Here is a 21,230-nt window from a genome sequence, read left to right on the forward strand (position 1 = left end):
ATTGTAAAGGAAACAAAACATCAATCAAAAATTTACTCTCTTTTTTATTCGGGCTACTTAAATTTATTTTGGGCTACCATAAACTGAAGAGTCCCTGCTCGAAGGGCTACCAGGGATTTTGAAATTTTGAGAGCCCTGAGATATATATATATTTTTTAAATTACTTTTGTTTCAGCAACATTCAATTTAAAAACTGTACTTTTGAGTTAAAATATATATTTATAATTTTAATAAATGACAAATTAAGAAGGCATGAACATTTTTTGTATCGAAAAAATATCGAACCGTGACACCAAAGTATCGAACCGAACCGAACCGTGAATTTTGTGTATCGTTGCACCCCTAATATATATGTGTGTGACTGAAACAAATGACTACCCTATCAAAAATGCAGCATAAACTGCATCATCAGTTGTGAACAAAGACACAGATAGACAGCTGCAAAAATCACAGAGGAGGTGTCTTTCCTATTAAACGTCTGCGCCCACCATCCATATTTAGTGCATTGAATTGGAGTGTCTCTGACACAAGTCTGTGCAGTCACAAAAACAGACAGCCATGCAAACATCTGCAAAGACCCTGGCAGTCACCAGCTAACAAAGAATTTTGCCTACTCAGGCACACTCACTTCATGTGAACCAAAGGTTTGAATTTGCTGGTGAAGAGAGGAAATGAGTTCACCACCAGATTACCATCTGGCAGCGCGTCAGCTCACACGGGTGACTTTGTGATTCTGATTGTTTATCATGATTTTATCAGGAAGACTAAAGAAAGCAAAACAATCAGAGGAGCGCTCATCTGCAAACCGAGGAATTTTAAAACAAAACTGTCTGAATGACATCATGAACTCAAGACTCAATGGGAAGATTACTAAATAAGAGTTCTAACTTTTATGACCTGAAACCTTGATTGTAGCAAAATGAGTTATAGATTCCCTTCTGTAATCACGCATCCATCAGACAGTAGAGTCACTTGGAAAAACCCCATAAGATGATGAACGTGACTTCTAGAAGCTGTAAGTCAGAGTCAAAAGGACTCAGAGACTTGGAAAATCACCAGCAGAGACAAGAGAACAGACACAGTAGTGTCCCTTTAAGAAGACACATTGCAGGTCAGAAGCACAGGTGGTTGATACTTCCTTCTGGCTAATCCCTGCCCACAGTTTCCTGCCCAAAAACAATTAAAGTTTTAGTTACAAATACAGGCATCCATCTGCACAGATGTATTTGGGAAAGTTGCTAAATTATTGCCCTCTTGCTTTTGGTTCATTTGCAACTTGACCCAAAAGCTGCAGAAACAGTCCTGTTTTGTCATGTGACTAATCTAGTCAACCTTACATGACAAGGTAGAGAAGAACAATGCCCAAAATGAACCCAGAATGGACCATTAGCTTTAGCAGCCTGTGTCTCTTTAATTAAAAAAGAAAAAAAAAAGGACTAGCATGATTGGACAGATACTTGAGTACCTGGATTTCATAGCTCCTCCCTTTTACAGTGTTGTAGGCCCCAACCAATAGGAGAGCAACAAGTAAACATCTCCTGGCTAGCTGGATAACACCACGTGACCTCACAGGGGCTGAAGCAACTCTTCCTTGTTAAGAATGTAACACTGACAGGATAAACATTAATATATAATGTGATGTTCACAGTAAAACTGAAGTACAACAGAATCCAGTTGATGTCAGATGATAAAATCAGGCTCATTTATTTCCTAGATTACTGCTAACCTATGATAATTGCTAACTTAACTGCATTGTCAAAGAAGTGTTTGAATCACCTGCAAAATGGTACAAAATAAGGTGTTAGTTTTTTCTCAGTGACAGCACCTACCCCAGTTAAAGTTAAAACTCATATTGCTTTATTACCAGATATGAATAATTGTGTAATTACCTCATCATTATTTAACACGTCTCTCTGAGCAAAGCTGATCCTTATCCTAACAAAGCAGCAAGTTTATTCTGAGACTCAAAATTAAATGACAGTCAGACAATTGAACTGCATGTTTTAGATTAAATTTATTTCTATTTTCAACCTACAATGTTTTACATTAGCTACACACTTCCACAATGTATTTTACAGCAATTTTGGACTATGCTCAATTGCTAAGTGAGAAAAGTTATGGAACAACAAACTGCAGATGATAAAACAAGCACAAATTAGTTTACATTTTATCAAGAAAACATCTTTATATAAACTACACACAACTAATTTTATGGATGCTGAATATGCAGAGACAGCATATTACTTTAACAGTAAACCTAAACCACATGACCAGGGGACATCTGATAAAAGGATTAACTCAGTATCTTGTCTGGATCTGTACTGTAGTCTCCTACTCCACTGCTCAGTACTCTGCTCTGAGTAAGGGTTTCAACCTGATACCTTGTGCCCTCCAAGAACTGGTCAGTCACAGAGTTGCTTGAATCAGAGCCAGACTGTGGTTCAGAACCAGGATCAGGGTCAACATCACAGCGAGAGCTGGAATCCAAGCCACCGCCAGTGCCAGTGCCAGGTTTAAGACTGCAGATGTCAAGGTCAGACTCCTCAGAACAGAATGCCTGATTTGTCTCCAAGCTTTCGCCAGGAGATTCTTCTTCTTTCGTGTCTGAGTCAGGAGTCTGCCCCTTGGTCTTGAGCCTCCTGCGGCTGATCAACTTCTGCAACTGTAACTTGTTGGTGAAGAAAATAGTACGCCACCCCACTTCTACTGCCAGAGATGCCACCTCAGCCGAAACGGTGTTGCAATGCCGATGCACCGCCTGTTCCCAAAACTCCTCTGATCCACACAGCTGAAGACCAGGCATAACAAAATATGTTGTGTGTTGAGCATAAGAGACAGTAAAAACAATAGAGGCAGGGGTGCACATAAGTGGTCCGCAGGTGCGCATTCCCTGTCAAAATAAAAGACGTGCACCAGATAAGAAGTTGCAACACACGTTTAATGTTCAGACATTTGTTTAGAACTCTTAAAGATGTCGAAAAAGCAAACTCCTTTAAGCAATTACTTTGGTGTTCCTCCACCTCCAAAGAAATGTCAGAAGGAGTCCGAACCGGAAAAGAAGCGTGTATTCTCGGAAAAGTGGTTGCAGGAGGTGAGCTGGCTTCAAACAAATGATGAACGCGCAGAGATGTGGTGCAGAATATGGCGTGAAAATCCCACTCTAGCGGACAAAAACAGTGTTTTTTACATGTACACGAACGCACGTTGCAACTTCTTATCTAGTGTGCGTCTTTTATTTTGACAGCGAATGTGCACCTGCGGACCACTTATGTGCACCCCTGAATATAGGAATAAAATGCAACATCAGTTTAAGACCTGATGATTTATTACGGCAGAAGACAAAATGTGCAAGGGTAAACAGATGTCACATTTAATATCCAATGATGCAGTTTATTTTTGGCAGCAAGTTTATTTGCATGTTTATTAAACTCACCTTTCTGAACCTGCGTGATGTTCGTCCCAGCTGACCCACATCCTCAAGCTCCAGATAATTTATTATCCGCAGAAGTAAGGAATCAGACAAGTGCTCCAGATAATCATAATGGCCTCGGCACAAAGCTGTGGTGTACTCCAAGATTCGAAGGCCAAAAACCATGCGGACCTCACCTAGAAAGAAGCCTCTATTTGTCATCCATATACAAGCATTAAGGTTGTTTTCACATACAGTAAATACAGTGTATGATATATATTTGCTTATGTTGGTAAACAGGCTATAGACAACAGGATTTACAAAAGGGTTACATATAAAACAGAAATTACCTGTTTTTATAACTACTCTGCGTTCCACATTATAATCAATCCAGTTCTTTTGGGACACTCACACAAATATCTTTTTAGAACTGTTCTGTTATTTGTTATGAGCAATTTCTTCTGCCCTCTTGAAAAAAACAAGACTTTTTTCTTTTTTTTTCTTTTGGCAGACAATCGCTTTTGTGGCACAACACCATCATCCTGGTGTTGCTGACTGACTGAGCCATTGTTAACAAATTTGCTTGGCCTGTGCTGTTCCTGCAATGATAATTCAAACACGCAAAAAATCTCTAGTAACCCTAACTACAAAAACTCCCTGCAGGAAAAGCACCATTACCATCTGTTGTGTTTAAGTTCTAACCTGTCAGTATGGCAACAATTTTTTTTACACCTGTGTGTGTGTGTGTGTCTTTTTTTTCCACTGTTAAAAGTCTTTAATGAACATGACCAAGTTCAGTCATAAGATGCATATTTTCCATTGTGTTTACCTTTCTTTACTTAAGGAAAAAGCTAATAGGTTAGCTATATTTATGTGGTGTACTTTATGATTTATGTGATCAGGCCTTACTGTGCAGCCAAGTGTCATCCAAGAAGTCCTCATGGGATTGCTTCAGTTCCCCTGGCTTGGAGTACCTGTCTACAATTCTTGGAGATATCTTCCACCATCTCCATACCACCTGGGAATAGCAGGTCAAAGTATGACTTATGATCATGATATTTACAACCACCATTTTTCCATTTTTATAGACATACAACTCTACGGTATTTACAGTAAAACAATTTCAGTAAAACAATTCAGAAACACATACTGAACAGTTAGGTGAGGGGCCCATGGGCCAGTTCTGCTGTAAAGAGGGATAATCCTTTTTTCTATTGTACTGTATACTATTATGTCCCGAGTAGAAAAGCAAAGCAATGCAGTAAAAACAACACCTATTCAGACATCTGTACATTTTAATGCAGGAGTGTCATGTTTTACATTGTGAGCCACATACATTGCACTTTGATTTTGATTTTGATCTTGATCGGCCGGACCAGTGAAACTCCCCTTTCAGTCATTGTAAATAAATTTAACTTCATATTTAATCCCTGGGATACGTTAATACAAGAAGAATACGTGCAATTTCAACAGTACATCTCGGTTAAGACAAGATTTTTTCAGAAATTAATTAAATAACAAAAAAAAAACAAAAAAAACGGGAACATTGCTGTTGGACTAAAAGGGCTTTATCAGGAGAAATAGAAAAAGTTGTAAACGTATGCAAATTAAGTTAAAAGTCCAACATGTATGTGTCCCTTCACTTATTCCAAAGCTGTCCAGTGGGCCTAATTTGAGTTTTCGTCTTGGCCGATTCTGGTCTCCGGTCCTTATGTTTGACATCCCCGTTTTACCTTGTAGGTTGTAACTTGCTGTTAATAAGTAGCAAACAGGTGAGGATGCTAAACCGATAGAGTTGCTAATGTTAATTTAAGTTTATTGGCTACAGCTAAGTTAGCTAACCGTCGTTATAACCTTAACTGAACGTTTATTCTTGCCACGAAGTCGCTACATGGGCGCAAACGGCTTCTTAGAAAATAGAAAATTAAGCAAAATTTTAATGAGCATTAGCCCTTATCAAAGCTGACATTACTTACATCTGACTTAGTGACAGAAAAATGATAAAAGCTCTGAATGGGTGCAGGTCCCCGTCCAGAGACTTCAAACAACGGGTCTGTTAGAAGGGACGCCATGTCAGTTTATATGTTGGCATGGCAACGGAACTTTGTCAAACGGTCTAAGCAACCGAGAGCAAAAAAGCGTTTCGCTTCATGTTAAACAAAATTTAAATGACTTAAAGAAACCTTAGTATAAACTTAGCTGCTTAAACATTTTTGCTCAAAAAAACAAAAACTAGACTTTATTACACTCTACAAACAAGAAATTAGTAAATCATCAAAGGTTTCAGAGACTTATTAAAACAGTCCTACATGTTTTAGTATCAAATAAATAAGACACAATTTCTAGTTAAAAATCTTTTTAATTTATTTATACACATATTTATATATGTACACATATACTTAGCTAGTCTTGTAAAGACAAGAAACACATTGTCAAATTCATTGTTAGTCATAAGCAGTACAGCTGAGACCCTCCAGAGTCGCAGTAATGATCCAGTAATGTAGTAGTCCCTGATTTAGTGTTCTTTTCTTTTGCCTCATTAAAAAGCAAATTTGGTCACTTATATCCTTATTATTCTCCTTATTCTGTCCTTCTCTCCAAAAGCTTTTCAAAAAACAAGGCAAAGAAAAGGACAGATATTGAGGGAGTGCGCTGAATAGCTTACAGGGTTGTTTTTTTTAACTTTATATATTGTATATGTTTGCCTAGGCAGGCTCTGGTAAACCTGTCAATAGGACAAGTCATCTATGTTCATGTGAACAACTCTGTTTTGTTTTTTGAGGTAACCGTTCTGGATCACACGCCCAAGCTTTCATTAACAGTCTTTCCTTTTCTCTTTACAATATTCCTAAAATATAATATCTGAAACATCTCCTCTGACATATTCCACCGGCGGTAGTGAGGTTGCGAGAGTATACTAAATATTTTATCAATTAGGTAAAGTAACAGAAACAAGAAGTACTTAATTAAAGGCCTTTTGTGCTCTAGCAGACATGCCTGTCTTTTTATCCTTTCAGCTGTAAACATCTTGAGTTGTCTGCCGGCCCAATTAACTAAAGACTTGCACTTAGTTTCAAACTAAAATTTAGGCCATACTTTTGACTAATAGTGTAGGATCACTGCTGTGCCCCATTAACCTGTGTGAGATGTTACTTAAAATTAAAAAGACGCTGCTGCTCTGGGTATACAGGCAACATTTGTTTCTTACGGACTGCACTCTGGATCTGCATGTTAAAAGGAAACACCTTAGTGCCAGTATAGTAGCAGTAAGCTAGAATAAAGAGATATCCCTTTTGAAAAAGAAGCACCTGCATCAAGTACAGATCATGGACTTAAATGGAACCCTGTTAATAGTCTTAAAATGTATACCCTTACCTTACCCTACATAGATAGTGTGTAGTGGGTTTTTTTTTGTTTTTTTCCACAAGGTGTCTGTATACTCACCTTTGTTAATTCAGTCCTTGTTATACATATACATGTACTTAATTGTGATTACAAATGGTGATATGCACAGAGCGTACAGTTATAAACAAAAAAATAAAATCATATAATGTATATAATCAAACAGTACATTTGCCCTCATAACAGTCCCTTAGTCTTCAATAAAGTCCTTTGCAGTCCTTCATAGTGTTGTAAACTTTTTTTATAAAGAAAAAAAAATGTAAGTCTTTTTTAGAAATGTACTGCCACTTGTGACTGAACGGGTGCCTTGAATATGTGCTGCATGCTGCCCTCTGGTGGAGAGGACCAGGAGCTGTGCTACAGGAAAGGGTTGGTGGATGAACCCCCTGAAGGGAATGGCCCGGCTGGTGCTCCTGCCTGAAATATGAGAGAGTCCAAAAACATTGCTGATTTGAGAAAATTGAGTCTTTCAGAAAAACCAATCAGGCCATTTTTAATTAGTGTGACAGCTTTTTGAGAACGCAATACATGCTCACCACAAATGGGTTATTGGACATGCCAGGGACAGCTATGGGCTGCCCAAATGGTGTGATCGAGGGCTTGTTCTGACCGTAGACTGGGTATCCAGGGCCTGGGGGAATACAAAAGGTAAAGGGGTTTAAATGTGTTTGGGACTGCTCTGTCCAGCACTCTGCAGAGCCAGTATTTTCCTTTTATTTTATTACAACAGTTATATCATCATGCCATAAAGATAAGAACATAAAGACATAAATACAACCACTTTACAATGACTTAATGACAAGAGTCAAACCTTTAAAAATTCTACGGGAGTCTAAAAAAATTAAATTGCAAAGAAAGCCGCGGCCTGGCATGCTGGATTGCATTCAGGTGTAAACAGAGCCTTATGACTTTTATATATTGTCATCATTCTGAACTACAGCAGACCTTAAAGCTTTGTACACTAAATGCAATCTTTTATCACTGTGCAGTAGCTGCCACTGCTAGGCTGCACTTTAATTTGAGGCAGCAAGGCTTCAACTTAATTCTTAATGCAGAGAGCTGTTATGTAAATAAGAACAAAAAAAGAAAAGCATGCAAAAAAAACCCTTTAAATTAATGGCCGCCACTGCACAGACACTTAGGGTAAGAGGACGGAGGGATGTGGAAGACCACTAACCATTAGACTGAGGGTGATAGGCCCCTGGCTGAGAGTAAGGGATGGGGGCCTGACCAGGGAATTGCTGCTGGAAGTTTCCGCTGAAACTGGTGGGGAGGCAGTAGGAAGACGCATTCCCAAAGCCTGCAGGCATGCTCATAGAGCCAGTACCAAACGAGGCTACGAGACACACACAGCATGTGTGCACGGTCAGTGTACACGCATACCCACAACACACACACACACACAAGGAGTAAATTCTAGATACTTTGGCAAATCACAAAGCTAATAGGCAATGTAACTGAGTTACATCAAAGTAACACAAATGTCTAAGTAAAACAGAAACATTTATAGTGAAGTACGTTAAACTCTAAGTGCGTACACACCTGCAGCTGGAGCTCTGCCATTGGTCTGGAAAGGGTTGGTGGCCATTTCTGGAGGAATGGCTCCAGCAACGAAAGGATTTGTGGAAGGGACGGCTAGATGGAAAACAGCCATAAAATGAGTGTTTAAGCTAAATGAACAAGAGGTAAATGTTTTTTATTTCTGTATGCATCATTGTAGTAGTGAGCACCATGAGCACCTCCAAAGCCAGGTTGCATACTGGGTAACACAGGCGGGTTTTGAGCTGGCGATGAACCCAGTGCTGGTCCAAATATGTTCCTGTAAAAAACATGATGCCACTGAATGTTTAATAAAGGATACGAAAGGCATTACCAGCCTTTTTAACATACACTTGTGCATCCGCATCAAGTGTTCATCACACTGATAAATACACTTATCAAATTAATGTATACTCTTCTAATACTTTTCAGAGTGTTTTCAGCTTAGCAGAGAGGCCACATGAACAAATTCACTGTTCCTGGTAAACCTCACTGTGTGTGTGTCACTTTCTCACCCTTGCACATTGCTGCTTGTGGAGGCAGAGAAGCTGAGCTCGTTGTCTAACTCAGCCAGAGCAGCATAGCGGTCCTCTCTTTGGCTCCCTGTCTGACACTGGGCAGTGGCAGCACTAGACACTGACGGAATTGGCACTCCTCCCCCTTTCAACAAATATTAACATCAATAAAAGAACTAGTCAAACATCAAGTGCCACATGCATAAACACACACACCCAAATAATTAAAAGGATCAAGAGCAATTCTCTCGCTGGGAACCTCCCTTCGCTGTCCTTTAGGGATGTCTTTTTCAAATGAGCACAAATTAAAAAGACGTGCATGCGTATTCACAACACTTGTCAAATGGCCTTACGTGGACAATAGGGCTGTGCGATATGACCAAATATATCGGATGACGAAACGACACTATCGTTTGTTTCGTGGTGTTGCAAAATACACGGTTTACAGCAATATTTGTGAAGATGAGGTAGAACCAGGTAGCTCCAAACAGAAGGACCAGTCAAAAAAAATCAAGGATCTTATTCCTAAACGAGGGGCTACCTTGGTTTGGTTATGAAAAGTCTGACACTGACCAGAAAACCGTACTATGCATATTATGCCGCAAACTGGTCCCCACCACAGACTCAAACACGACAAATGTCTTCTACCACCTAGGGATGGCCGATATGACCTAAAATTCATATCTCAATATTTTTTAGCTGGATGGCGATATACGATATATATCTCGATATATTTTTTTAAGCCATAAGGTAAGAATAAAAAGAGAGTTCTTAGTCAAAGCTGTGACTGACAGCCTGGAGTTTGAAATCTGCTTCGTAACCGTGTCTCTTAACAGGTGCCATTTATGGTCCTTATACACACACAATATGGTAATATTACATTGAAGCACAGTACGTATTACTCCACGAGGCTCCGGACTACGGTAGCCGTAATGCTCCGACAATCCATCAAGGTGCAGCTCCGTAGTTTACCAAAGTCAAACTAAAACATTTTTGACAGATTGCTGAGCGCCGTGTTCAACATAAAACCGGTTCGCGGTCAGTAAGCACAACCAGAATTCATACATAAGGCGCACTGTTGATTTTTGAGAAAATGAAAGGATTTTAGGCCGTCATGTCGTTAGCACGGTTAGCTCGTTAACACGTTAACACATTGACGCGTCCAGCCCCACGCACGGAGCTCGTTAACGGAGATTTGCCGTGTCCATCTTGTCGTTGCCTGCAGGTGAAGCGATGGGGGAGGGGGAGTTGTGTTCAGTGAAGGCGAGGCCCAATAACATTGCATAGAGACAAAAGTGGACGAAAGCGAGGCAAACTTGCGGCTCCAAAAGTATAATTATAACGTAACATACACTATATCGATATAAACGATATTGTCACATCTTATATCTCGTATGAAAATATATCGATATTTTTTAAAAACTCGATATATCGCCCAGCCCTACTACCACCTACGCAAGAATCACATGAAAAAGTATGGACAGAGTTTACAGATGAGAAGCAAAAAAAGAGCTGTCATGTGCTCAAAATAAACCTTAGATTCAAACGTTAGAACAGCCTTTTCCCCACAGCACACTGTGCGATATGACCAAAATCTCATATCCCGATATAAAACATCTATGTCCAATAACGATATAAATCACTAAAATTTAACACTTTCTGTAAATTCTGTGAATCTCGGGTAGCTGAAGTCTTTCCAGCTGGGCGTCGCGTATCTGGAGTCGAGTGTTTTACCGATGCATGAAACTACACATTTTTAGACATAGGTTGTAACGGCCGCCGTTTTCTTTGCGGCGTGCTGCAGGTTAAAGCCTGTTCTAACAATTGAGTCTAAGGTTTATTTTTTAGCACCTGACGGCTCTTTTTTGCTTCTCATCGGTAAATACTCTGCATACTATTTCAAGTGATTCAGTTTATTTTGAAAAGTCTCAACAGGATCTTGAGCTTTATTGTGAAAGGTTTATGTGGAAAATAAACAAGCGGACACGTGATGGTTTTACCATCGTTGTTGCTAACGACAACGCATAAAAACAGGCACTTGTCCATCCGTAGTGTGGTTATATTAAATATAAGAGAAAGAGAGAACTTTAAGAAATTTATATAGCCACTACAGTGACCATCAAAACGATGAAAAAAATATTGCCGTAAACAGTTTATTTTGCAACACCACGAAACAAACAATAGCGTAAAATGAAACGATAGGCGCTTTTATATCGTCATCCAATATATTGAACAGCCCTACAGCACACCATGTAATAAATTCTCACAAAGAAAAGGCGTCCGTTACAACTTATATCTAAAAATATATAGTTTCATGCATCAGTCAAAACACTCGACTCCAGGTACGCCACGCTCAGCTGAAAACACTTCACACAAGTCAAGTTGCCCGAGATTCAGAGAATTTACAGAAAAAGCACTATTTTGTGATATATATCATTATCGGGATGAGAAATGTCTCATATTGGGATATGAGACTTTGGTCCTAGTGGACAATAAGGGACATCGTTTTAAGTCTGGGGGGAAAACGGGCTATATTCTTGTCTAATAACATGTCATCTTGAATAAAAACTGAGGTTGTTTCTGGGACACCTCGCATTATACCAACCTGAACACTTAAGATGTTAGAAGCTCGTCAACAACAGCTCTGTCTCTTCTGTGAGGTTAAACAACACAAGCTCTCCACAAACTGTTTAGTTTTTTCTGCCCCTCAGCTGTGATGTTGCCAGTTTTTCTGGCTGGAACGCTCACATGGAGCAGACAGACGGTATTTTACATACCCGCCCGTCTGTTTACATTCTCTGAATCCTGCCAGCCTGCAGCCTGGTTCCCGATGATATCACACACTTGGTGAAGTGTGTCCAGCAAGCACGACACGAGAAAGAGTTAAGGAAAGGTAGGATTTTATGAGTTTGTAACTCCCTAAGCTGAAACGATGGCCATGGTAGGAGAGAAAAAGATTGTGCAGTCTGAGCCCAGCGTTATACTTTACACACTGGCAATGGTCTGCTAGCGTCCACACGATGTGCAATATTGTCAGCAAAGGATGGATGCAATGTCTGTGCAGATGTCATGTACCCTCCAGTTTAGGCTGACCGTTACGGGCACTGCCTGTGCACGCATCCTCTAAATGGCCTCCAAGCAGACCAGAAAGCAGTACAATAAATACAACTGCTCATCCGAGATAACCATAGCAACAGTAACAAAGACCAACAAAAACCTCGAGCATCCAGAGTGCATTCCTGCATACAGCGGGCTGGCCCAGAGGACACAGCAGGTGAGAGATGAATAAAGAAAAACTGTAGTAAGGGTGCATACATGTGGATAAGATGGAGGGGAAAGTGGCAGGGAGGGTGGTACCTGATGAAAAGGACTTTGAGGGAGGTGATGTGCTCTGATGGGATGGAATTGCAGTGTTTCCAAATGCGTCAAAGTTGGCAAAGTTGGTATTTGAATTACCCTGAGGTGCTGCTGCCATACACAAGGGAAAATTAACAACAGACAATGAATGTGGGAATAAAAACAATGGCAGGAGAAAAATGTAAGGGACAATGACAAAACGCAGTGTTCGCATATCTGTATTTACTAGTTGGATGTCAATTAAAAAAACAACAACAACAACAATAACAGTACATGTTATGAGAATCATGAAAGACATCTTACCTGACTGGTTTGGAAAATGTGCAAAGTTGGCAAAGTTGGTAGGGGTGGCAGTTTGAGTGGGTGGAGCAGCAAAAATGTCACCCAGGTCTGAGAGCAAGTCAAATTTCTTCTCCTGAGCAGCGCTCTGAGCTTGGGAACGAGCTAGCCCCGGAGACTGGGTGGTGCAGTCAGGAAAAAATTGTAAAAAAAAAAAAAAAAAAATCACACACACAAAAAAAACAAGACTTTTCTTCAGCTGAAAATTGAATGAGAAAGGAAAAGAGTGGCCGATGGGTTGAAAGAGGCTCTGTGTGCATTCGTCTCACCTGGCGCAGAGGGGTCTTATTGAGCTGCAGGGTTTTGAGGGGTTGGACTTCTGGTGTGCTGCCAGTGCTGCTTGCTGAGGAGCCGGACACAGAAGCCTGAACATTTGCTACTACCCTTGCCTGGTCAGGAGGAACATACCTAAAAATCCAGGGAAGAGCACCAGCACGAAACAAAAGCCATATTTAGTCCCAGCACACACAGCTTTGATAACATGATGGTCATACTGAAGAGCTATTGGAACATATCATTTTAGGTCTCAAACGAAGCATATGGTCTGAAGATTTTCACAGATATGGTTTCTGTTACCTTAATTTACTTAGTTATAGTGCTGGATAAATGGTAGGGCTGATGACCCTTGTGACACTAAGTTGGATAAGTGTTTGAGACAAAGGCAGAAGGACAGTATTTCAAAAGAAGATAAAATTGACCCCGCGCTTTGTACATGAGTATTTGAGAGTTGTGCTTGAAATCCAAAAATTCTGCAGAAGAAGCAGCAAAATGATACAGAAAAAGAAAGCCTTAGACAATGAAGAATGTGCTGCCAAACTCAAACATATGGTTAACCAAGTCCACAGCAACAAAATGGTTTTTGGCAAAGGTAAAGCTCAGCAATCATTTTCTTTGCTGACAGTAACAAGCAAGGACTGAACAAGAACTTTGTGAATTCTTAGCACTCTAAAGTATTTACTACCCAATGTTTGCACACAGTTAAAAAAAAAAGATATATATAAAAGTGAAATAAAGTATGCAAATATCACTGCTCAAACCTGATAAAACAAATAAAACATTATGTTACCATCTCTTCTTTTCATATTTTTCCTGGAGGAACTCTTTTACTTTCTGCGGTTCTCTGAAATCTGGAACGACTGATGTTCTGTCGTCATAGAGGCCCAACCAGATGTGTTTACAGACCTACAGGGGGGCACAGGAATGAAGGGAGTGGGAGGCAAGGAGAGGATAGTGGTGGGGGTGGTGGCACAGCCATGAACGAGGTGAGGGAGAGTAAAGGGAAAAGGGGGGAAGGGGTGGAGAGAAATGTGAGTATATAAAAAAGAGAAAGGAATGCAAATAACTTGAATAAAGAAGGCTACTGCTAAATTAGGACATGATTATCAAAATAATGCTCGACAGTGTAAATGACAGTGCTGAGCGCTTTGCTGTAAAGTGTGCGCGATACCTCGTTGCTGTGTTTCTGTAGGAACTCGATTTCCTGCTGTGTGAATGTGGTCATAGAGATGGACTTCACTCTGTGTGGGGGATTCAGTCCTCGCCTGTGGGTGGAGGAGGTATATGTTGTTAGCTAAAGAACAAAAGAAGCAGGATGCCAACCAGTGCTGTTCGTTTACAAAGAAAAAGCAAACAGAAACACAAACCACAGATGCCTCATTACATCTTCTTGTCAGAGTGAACGCACCCTTGAGTACTTTATAGCCATTTTCACACATGCACAACAGCAGCCCTGAGCTTTTCATATCATTAATAGATGCAGAACACACGTCCCGTGGAGCCAGACATTAAATGCCTTTTAACCCCTCAGCTCCCTGTGCAAAGTCTGTGTGATTTCTCACAGTGCTGATTTACACCAGCGTGAGAAAAGCTGCGCGGAAATGTCCAGTGAAATCACAGGGAGACAGAGTGGTCATCATGTCTCCTGTCTCTAAGAAGAGCATTTCCAACGCATCTGAAAATGATTTTCTTAGAGACAGGAGGTACATGTAAGGACAACTTTAGAAAGCAGCTTTGTTTGGCAGCTGCCAAGCACATCAGACAGACGTTTCTAAAATACAGAACAACAACAAAAAAAGTATGTTTGCACTTAGTATAGTTTTAGGTTCAAATATTAGGATTGTAATTGTAAATTCGCTGATATCCTAAACATTACTGACATAGTTTAATTACACGTGACATATATTTATTAGGGATTTCTAGCAGACGCAATAATATCAACATATCAACAAATAATCTGTGTGTAGTCGGCACGTTCTCCCTCTCTGAAATCACTCCAGCTTCCCCCCACAGTCAGAAGTGATGCAGGAGTTTGTTAATCAGCAATGTTAAACCGTCCATAGGTGTGAATGTGAGTGTGAATGGTTGCTTGTCTCTCTGTATTAGCTCTGTTGCAGACTGGTGACTTGTCTAGGTTGCACCACACCTTTCGCCCCATGACAGCTGGAACTGGCTCAAGCCCACCCTGCCAGCCTGATTTGTATAAAGGAAAGAATATGGATGGATGGATGAAAAATTAACTGATGGATGGATAATCTGTAAACCCAAACTTACTTTTGGTTTAATGTTTTGAAACAAGAAAGTCCCTGTCCATATTTACCATGGAGACATGGGAAAAAAAAAAGTTAAAACAAATCTCGATCAGCTGATCTGAATCACGTGCAAAAATCAGTGCAAAATAACTGTGTAGTAACACTAGTGAGTATTCAGGGATTGCGACACATAAATCCAAATGTAAGTTTGTACAAACTGGTTTGTGAACTTTAGCATAAAGAGTAAACATGACCAAAAAAATGTTGTGATTTATTGATTGATTGTGTAGGACAAAGATCACAGATTTAAGTGCTAAGAGAGAATATATGCACACACACACACACACACACACACACACACACACACACACACACACACACACACACACACAATATCAACATAAAAGGAGTAAAACAAGGCTACACTAAAAAAAATACATCCAAATCTGCCTCAAGCAGAACGTCCTCAAACCCAAACTATTGCTGAAGAAAAACAAAATTCATTTAAAACAAACTGAATTCAGGTCAACAAAGAGACACTGTCATTGGAAACCAGGATTGATGTAAAAATTGATGTAAACTGCAACTTGACAGACCTTCAACACTTTGTCTAAACATGGGGAAAAGTACAGTAGTTAGTATTTGGTCTGCACATACCAAATCATTGTATAGACCTGTCCACATAGAACAAAGCTCATTTTGAGAAACTGATTATTCATCTAATTATTTCCAGTTGCCAGGAAAAAAAAATGTGAATACCAAGATTTCTTACAGCGACTCCTCATAAATTGTGTTCTTCTGAGTCACAATCATCTACACTCACAATCTGACTAAACTATTAACTCACGAACACATATTTACTCAACACAATGATTCATCACTTGAAGTGCAGACTGTACAAAAAAATTACATGACAAACTCTATAACGAGCAGCAACAACTTCCAACGAACATTTCCTGTAGCTGCTTAACCCTAACCCTAACACAACTACCATATGGCAAAAGGTGGGAGTACACCCTATACAAGTCCCCAGTCTTTTGATATCACTTTTTAGTTGGTGTGCTAATACTTTAACATATTTAAAATCCCATTCGCATTTTGTTTGTTTGTTTGCTTGTTTTTTCCATTTTGGGATGCATATGATGTCAGAGAAACCAGATATACGGTAATATGGTCAGGACAATGTGTGAGTATAGAAGCCCCACCCACCTGCTGTCCAAACCTTCTGTTTGTGAGGAGCTGCCAATTAGAAGAAAATTAGTTTTAAACTTGTTTTAGACAGACTTGTTATAAACTGAAGCCTGGCATAAGACAGACAAGCTTTATGCTGAACTGTCAATCATGCAGAGCTACTCTAATAGAATTTAATAATTGAATACAGGGCTAAAAACTATCATTTCCAATTTAAAGGGTAAGCAGTGGCTGGCAACACCTTGTCTTAAGTAATTACCATGCTGTATACTGATAGCAGGATATGCAGAAATGTTTCCTCAGTATCAGCAACTTAATGGGTGTGGGGGGGACAGCATATTGCGCTGATCCGGTTTATTGCCTGAATTGCGATTTCACAATGATTTGACATTATGAGGAAGATGTGGTTCAGTCGCAGTTGCAGGCGACCCACTGGCCCAGCTGCTCTTCAGTTACTTTCCAACTTCAGAGACTCACCCTGCTTCTGCTTATCTGGATGTGTATGTGTTCTTGCGACAAGCCTTCTCAGAGGTCCAGCTAAAGTTCAACTAGAGGAGGTTCCCCTCCATCACGTGCCGTTTTTGAACCCGGTGGTCAAATATTTGACTGTCAGCCAAAGTTACGAACCCAGCGTTAGGCGTGCTACCCTAGACACACACACACACACACACACACACACACACACACACACACACACACACAATCAAGCCACTGACACAGCCCCCTCACTCACCCTGTGTTTTGTAATAACACATGTTATCCCACTAAAGCAGCGATGTAAACAATCCAATCTCCTAACACCGCCCATCCCAGCCCGACAGCTCCGGGCTGAACCGAAGGTAACGTCTGCGTTACCTGTCCTCACTTTAACACTAGCTAACTAGCTAACGGTACCGCCAAGTCAGCGCCGGTGTCCCCACCGCCGTCCAACCGTGGGACACTAAAGAATAAATACAACACTTTGGCCCAAAAGGACACTCACAAGATCCCGGAGCAGGTGGTACAGACGAAGGAGCCCACTGTCATGTTGACATAGGTCGGGCCGCGTTGGTCGCAGTCGAAGCATTTCCTATTCGCGGGCAGGCTAGTCATTTCCCGGAGCATCTTCAGATGAGTCTCCTCCTGCTTACGCTTCGCACTCGTCGCCATGACCGAAAAACTAAAACGGCTTGTTTTACCTAGGGATGGGGGGGGAGTTTGGTCAAGGGACGCGGGGCAGGACGGGTGACTTCAGGACAAACTTGCCGCGTACGACGGCGGTAACTGTGGTCTGAGAGACACCTTGCTGTGAGAGGTCTACGGACCGACTGGCACACTTCTTCTCCTACACGCGAAAAAAGTGAGTCCCAGCAGCTCCTCATCCACCGGCGCCATCTGTTGGTTTGGAATGACGCCTCGTATTGTGGTTTAAAATTAACACTTGCCTTTGGAAGTGCTTCAGAAAATAATGTGCTATGAAAACACAGCACTTTTACAGTGTCCATCCGCTCATAAGCACATCGCGCAACAAAACACAGTCAAAGATTGCTTTAATTTAAAAAGGCAAACTGAAACTGATATAAAAATACAAAACAAAGAGCATGAACATAAATTCTACACATTTTTGCATTTATTTAAACACTTCAGTGTCTCCTTTAGACATGATACCACTTGTACATGTTTTAATATTCAAGTCTTTGGTCCCTGCCTTGGCACACTTTACACAACAGGTGCTCATTGAATATCTAGAGATGAGACATCCGCTGTCTCCAGTTTTGGCCTCCCTGACAGTGATCACACTGTTCCCTTTCATAGCCATCCACCTCCTGCTCTGCTTTTCTTGGTGGCTTTGCAGGAAACTGCTGGACACACTGAAGAACTACCCAGTGATATCCATTGTTGTGGATCATACTGTTCACATGAGATCACTTTACTGTACTGTCAGAGGAGCTGTCTTGTGTGATGCCTATTTTGAGTTCTTCTTAAAAAGTAAAAGGCACTTTGATAAGAAATCCTGTAAAAAAAGATTTTTTTCCTATAAAAATATTTACATTTGTAAAAATATTACCGTAACCCAAGATCAAATGAACAGAATAACATTTCTCTTATGGTGCATATTCAAGATTGGGATGACAGATAAGCCGCATGTTGAAATGGTCCATAATTTTTTGAGATGTCCAGACAGAGATGAACTGAGAGATGAACACTCCCATCCTTGTGGCGTAGACAACTGGCACATGCTTATTTTGACTTTGGTCTCTTTCTGTTGCTGGTTGGGGAGCTTGCATTGTCCACAGGCTAGAGGTAAAGTAAGAAAAGCTAATTTTATTCAAGTTATTTTTACCATTTTATTCCTAAAAACGCACACATTTTGATTTATATTTGCATCACTGTTTTCTGAGCTCACCTGCACTCGCTTTCTGGTAACCCTAAAGAAGTCCTTAATGCAAGTCTGCTTCCCACCACCCTCTGCCTTTTCCTTTTCCCTCTCCTCCCGTTTATTTTCCCGCATCATACGGAACTTCACCATTCGATTACGGATCCTCTCCTCCCTAAAATCAAACAAAGATGACTTTCAATTTTCATATGTATAGTTTCATTCATTCTATATATACACATACACATACATATATATACACACACACTAAAAGAAGCACAATAGAAAAGCTCAATAAAAAACGTACTTAATTCGTTTGGTGTGACAGAGGAACTCAACCAAGGCCTCCTCATTTGGCTCGGTCCAGATGAGCTCGGGAGCTGAGCTTTGTGGTCCATCCAAGAAAATCTTCCTTGCTTCTCTGTATTTCCACATATTTGGAACAGGATGGGTCTAAAGGGCAGATATCACCGGCTTGTTAGACGTCACATGTTCTTTTGTAAGAGAGGTAAAGCCAAAGCTACAAAGATCATCTGATACCTTTCTGTTGATATGCAAAACCACATCCTCTATGGTACGGTGCTTCTGGATCAGGGTCAGAGCTCTCTTAGGACCCAAACCGGGTATCTTTTTACAGTAGTCGCAGCCGAGCAAAATACACAAGTCAACAAACTGGCAGACAAATACAAAATAAGAGAATAAGACAGCTAAAGTGCATTTCTATAGCAGTATGTCCAATACAGATATATTATAATAAATTACATACTTTCAGAGAAATCTAAATGTTTCAATCTTACCTCCTTATGACCAATTTGGAGTTTTTCTAATAGTTTAGGTAAGGAGTATTCAATGACTTCACTGAAAAAAAAAAAAAAAAGAGCGTAAATAAAACATTAAGTTCAACTAGATCAACTAGTTCACAACTAGATGTCAAAATCTAAAACCAAAACAAAGACGAGCAGAAATAATACATTAAGAATAAGTAACCAAACAAAAGACATGAAAATGAATGTTTCATATACAATGATAACGTCTCTTATATTTTTTACCCCTATATTTTTAAACATTTTAGCGAAATACACAACTATTCCATACATGTAACATATATGGATTTTTAAAAAATAATAATATTTGCTTTTATCAAACATGCCATTTGTTCTCAGTTGATACTGTATCTCTCTGAGTACAGTTTAAAAGTAGATTATTTTGTGCTTTGTATGTTATCAGCAAAGTGCGTGATCAACGATATCAGAAAACCTTAAGACGTGTAGTAGTTCATCCATTTATAAAGCTTTCAGCTTTCTTGTGTAGCAAATTCAGTGGATTAATGTTTGTTATCTCCGCCAAGGTCATGTTTTTGGTAGCATTTGCGTGCGCGATATTCTGTCTGTAAAAACGATAACTCGAAATGTCTTGAATGAATAAAACTTTGTAGGGGTGTAGAGTGGAGTCATTTCAACAATCCATTATCCACTGGCTACTCCTACATAATGTTTTATGTATCTACACCAGCTGTTTTTAACCAGTCTTCTGCTGCAGCAGTGCTAATTTTTCTAAAAGATTTTGCTAGCATGAAGTTTCAACATTATATATTTATCCATTTTGAAATTAATATCATACTTATAAGAATTCCAAATGTTTTCTTTCTATTTTTATTTATATTTTACACCACATCTCAACTTGGCTTAGAAACTGAGTGTAAACTACCTGCTAATGAGCTGCAAGCAGCCCTTTTCTGTCTGGCAGTTCACTGCTGTCTGCAAGAAAAAGTAAGGAGCAGACTTCCTTTTCTTTTCTTATGAGACTTGTGGCTGTGGTTTAAAATAGTTCACCACCTGCTGCCAGAAAGTACAGTCATTATGGAGCTCCGTCTCATCTACTATAAATACAGAAAATTAGTGCAAGTGAGCAGGTTATTACAATAACTTGAGATTCTAATCATTTGACATAATAATTTACGTAAAAACATGTATGAGAGCCTCAAAGCTTTGGATCTGATCATGAACACTAAATTAATGCAACAACCATTGCAAACCTTTGAAATATTTCTTCTTTTTAAATATAAACAAATTTAGTAAAGTGAGCTGCACAGTTTCTACCTGTCCTTCTTTGCATTCAGCTGACGAATAAGAATATTGGCTCCAAACGGCAGCGTGTCCATGTCCTCTGACGCCACAGCGTGCACAGTTCCCTCTCTCACCAGCTGAGCGCACAGTGCCTCAGCGTCCCCTGGAGCCTGACAGACAAAAGTGACATGCATGAAGAGAAATCTGCAGAGGAGGAAGAAGAGATGAAATATTGCACAAACATTTTCATTACTTAGCAGGTCGTACCTGGATAACAGGTACACCAAGATACTTCAGGAGCTGAAGACATTCTTTAGTCTGTAATGACGCTGCAGTGAGCACAGAGAAAAAACACATCAAAATAATATTCCCAGTAGATCACCCCTGTTCTACAACCACTGAAAACTCAAGTCTTTGTGCATTTTCTGCACAGACCTACCTGTGCCCGTCCAGTTTGAGTAATTTCTACCTGCTGTCTGGGCTCGCTTCTCAAGCTGCAGAAACAACAATTTTCAATCAGTCACAGCC

At 40.1% G+C, this 21,230-nt stretch overlaps 3 protein-coding genes across 6 annotated transcripts in view; all 3 read right to left on the reverse strand.

Moving 5' to 3' along the window:
- Window positions 1-1,995: 1,995 nt before the first annotated feature.
- On the reverse strand, window positions 1,996-5,531 carry fbxo36b (F-box protein 36b). Its single transcript, XM_013912013.1, has 4 exons — window positions 5,386-5,531; window positions 4,319-4,427; window positions 3,434-3,606; window positions 1,996-2,788 (listed from the first exon to the last, which is right to left on the reverse strand). Exons 1-4 carry the CDS (start codon window positions 5,479-5,481, stop codon window positions 2,294-2,296), a joined length of 873 nt encoding a protein of 290 aa, XP_013767467.1. The 5' UTR covers window positions 5,482-5,531; the 3' UTR covers window positions 1,996-2,293.
- A 224-nt stretch (window positions 5,532-5,755) lies between these two features.
- agfg1b (ArfGAP with FG repeats 1b) lies at window positions 5,756-17,659 on the reverse strand. Of its 3 annotated transcripts, none has more exons than XM_005720977.1 (12): window positions 17,263-17,659; window positions 14,009-14,102; window positions 13,628-13,743; window positions 12,831-12,969; window positions 12,526-12,679; window positions 12,223-12,330; window positions 8,866-9,010; window positions 8,551-8,630; window positions 8,354-8,446; window positions 7,989-8,147; window positions 7,348-7,442; window positions 5,756-7,228 (listed from the first exon to the last, which is right to left on the reverse strand). In XM_005720977.1, the coding sequence occupies exons 1-12, from the start codon at window positions 17,427-17,429 to the stop codon at window positions 7,169-7,171; spliced, it is 1,410 nt and encodes a 469-aa protein (XP_005721034.1). In that variant the 5' UTR covers window positions 17,430-17,659; the 3' UTR covers window positions 5,756-7,168. The 3 variants fall into 3 exon arrangements, with proteins under 3 accessions (XP_005721034.1, XP_005721033.1, XP_005721035.1); XM_005720976.1 differs by having other exon boundaries at window positions 12,223-12,333; XM_005720978.1 differs by lacking the exon at window positions 12,223-12,330.
- Window positions 17,660-17,879: 220 nt separating this feature from the next.
- The window catches only part of LOC102195724 (probable flap endonuclease 1 homolog), a 5,616-nt gene continuing 2,265 nt past the window's right edge, over window positions 17,880-21,230 (reverse strand). Inside the window, exons 4-11 of one of the 2 annotated variants that reach the window (XM_005720980.1) lie at window positions 21,142-21,196; window positions 20,970-21,031; window positions 20,736-20,872; window positions 19,434-19,494; window positions 19,177-19,263; window positions 18,944-19,089; window positions 18,667-18,811; window positions 17,880-18,557 (exon numbers count right to left, since the gene is read on the reverse strand). In XM_005720980.1, the coding sequence (XP_005721037.1) occupies window positions 18,501-18,557; window positions 18,667-18,811; window positions 18,944-19,089; window positions 19,177-19,263; window positions 19,434-19,494; window positions 20,736-20,872; window positions 20,970-21,031; window positions 21,142-21,196 (750 nt within the window). In that variant the 3' untranslated portion in view covers window positions 17,880-18,500. Of the gene's footprint in view, window positions 18,558-18,666; window positions 18,812-18,943; window positions 19,090-19,176; window positions 19,309-19,433; window positions 19,495-20,735; window positions 20,873-20,969; window positions 21,032-21,141; window positions 21,197-21,230 lie in introns of both variants that reach the window. The other variant, XM_005720979.1, reaches the window with a different exon arrangement.

The sequence above is a fragment of the Pundamilia nyererei genome, unplaced genomic scaffold, assembly GCF_000239375.1.
Source record: "Pundamilia nyererei isolate P.nyererei 1_Seehausen unplaced genomic scaffold, PunNye1.0 scaffold00004, whole genome shotgun sequence".
NCBI lineage: Eukaryota > Metazoa > Chordata > Actinopteri > Cichliformes > Cichlidae > Pundamilia > Pundamilia nyererei.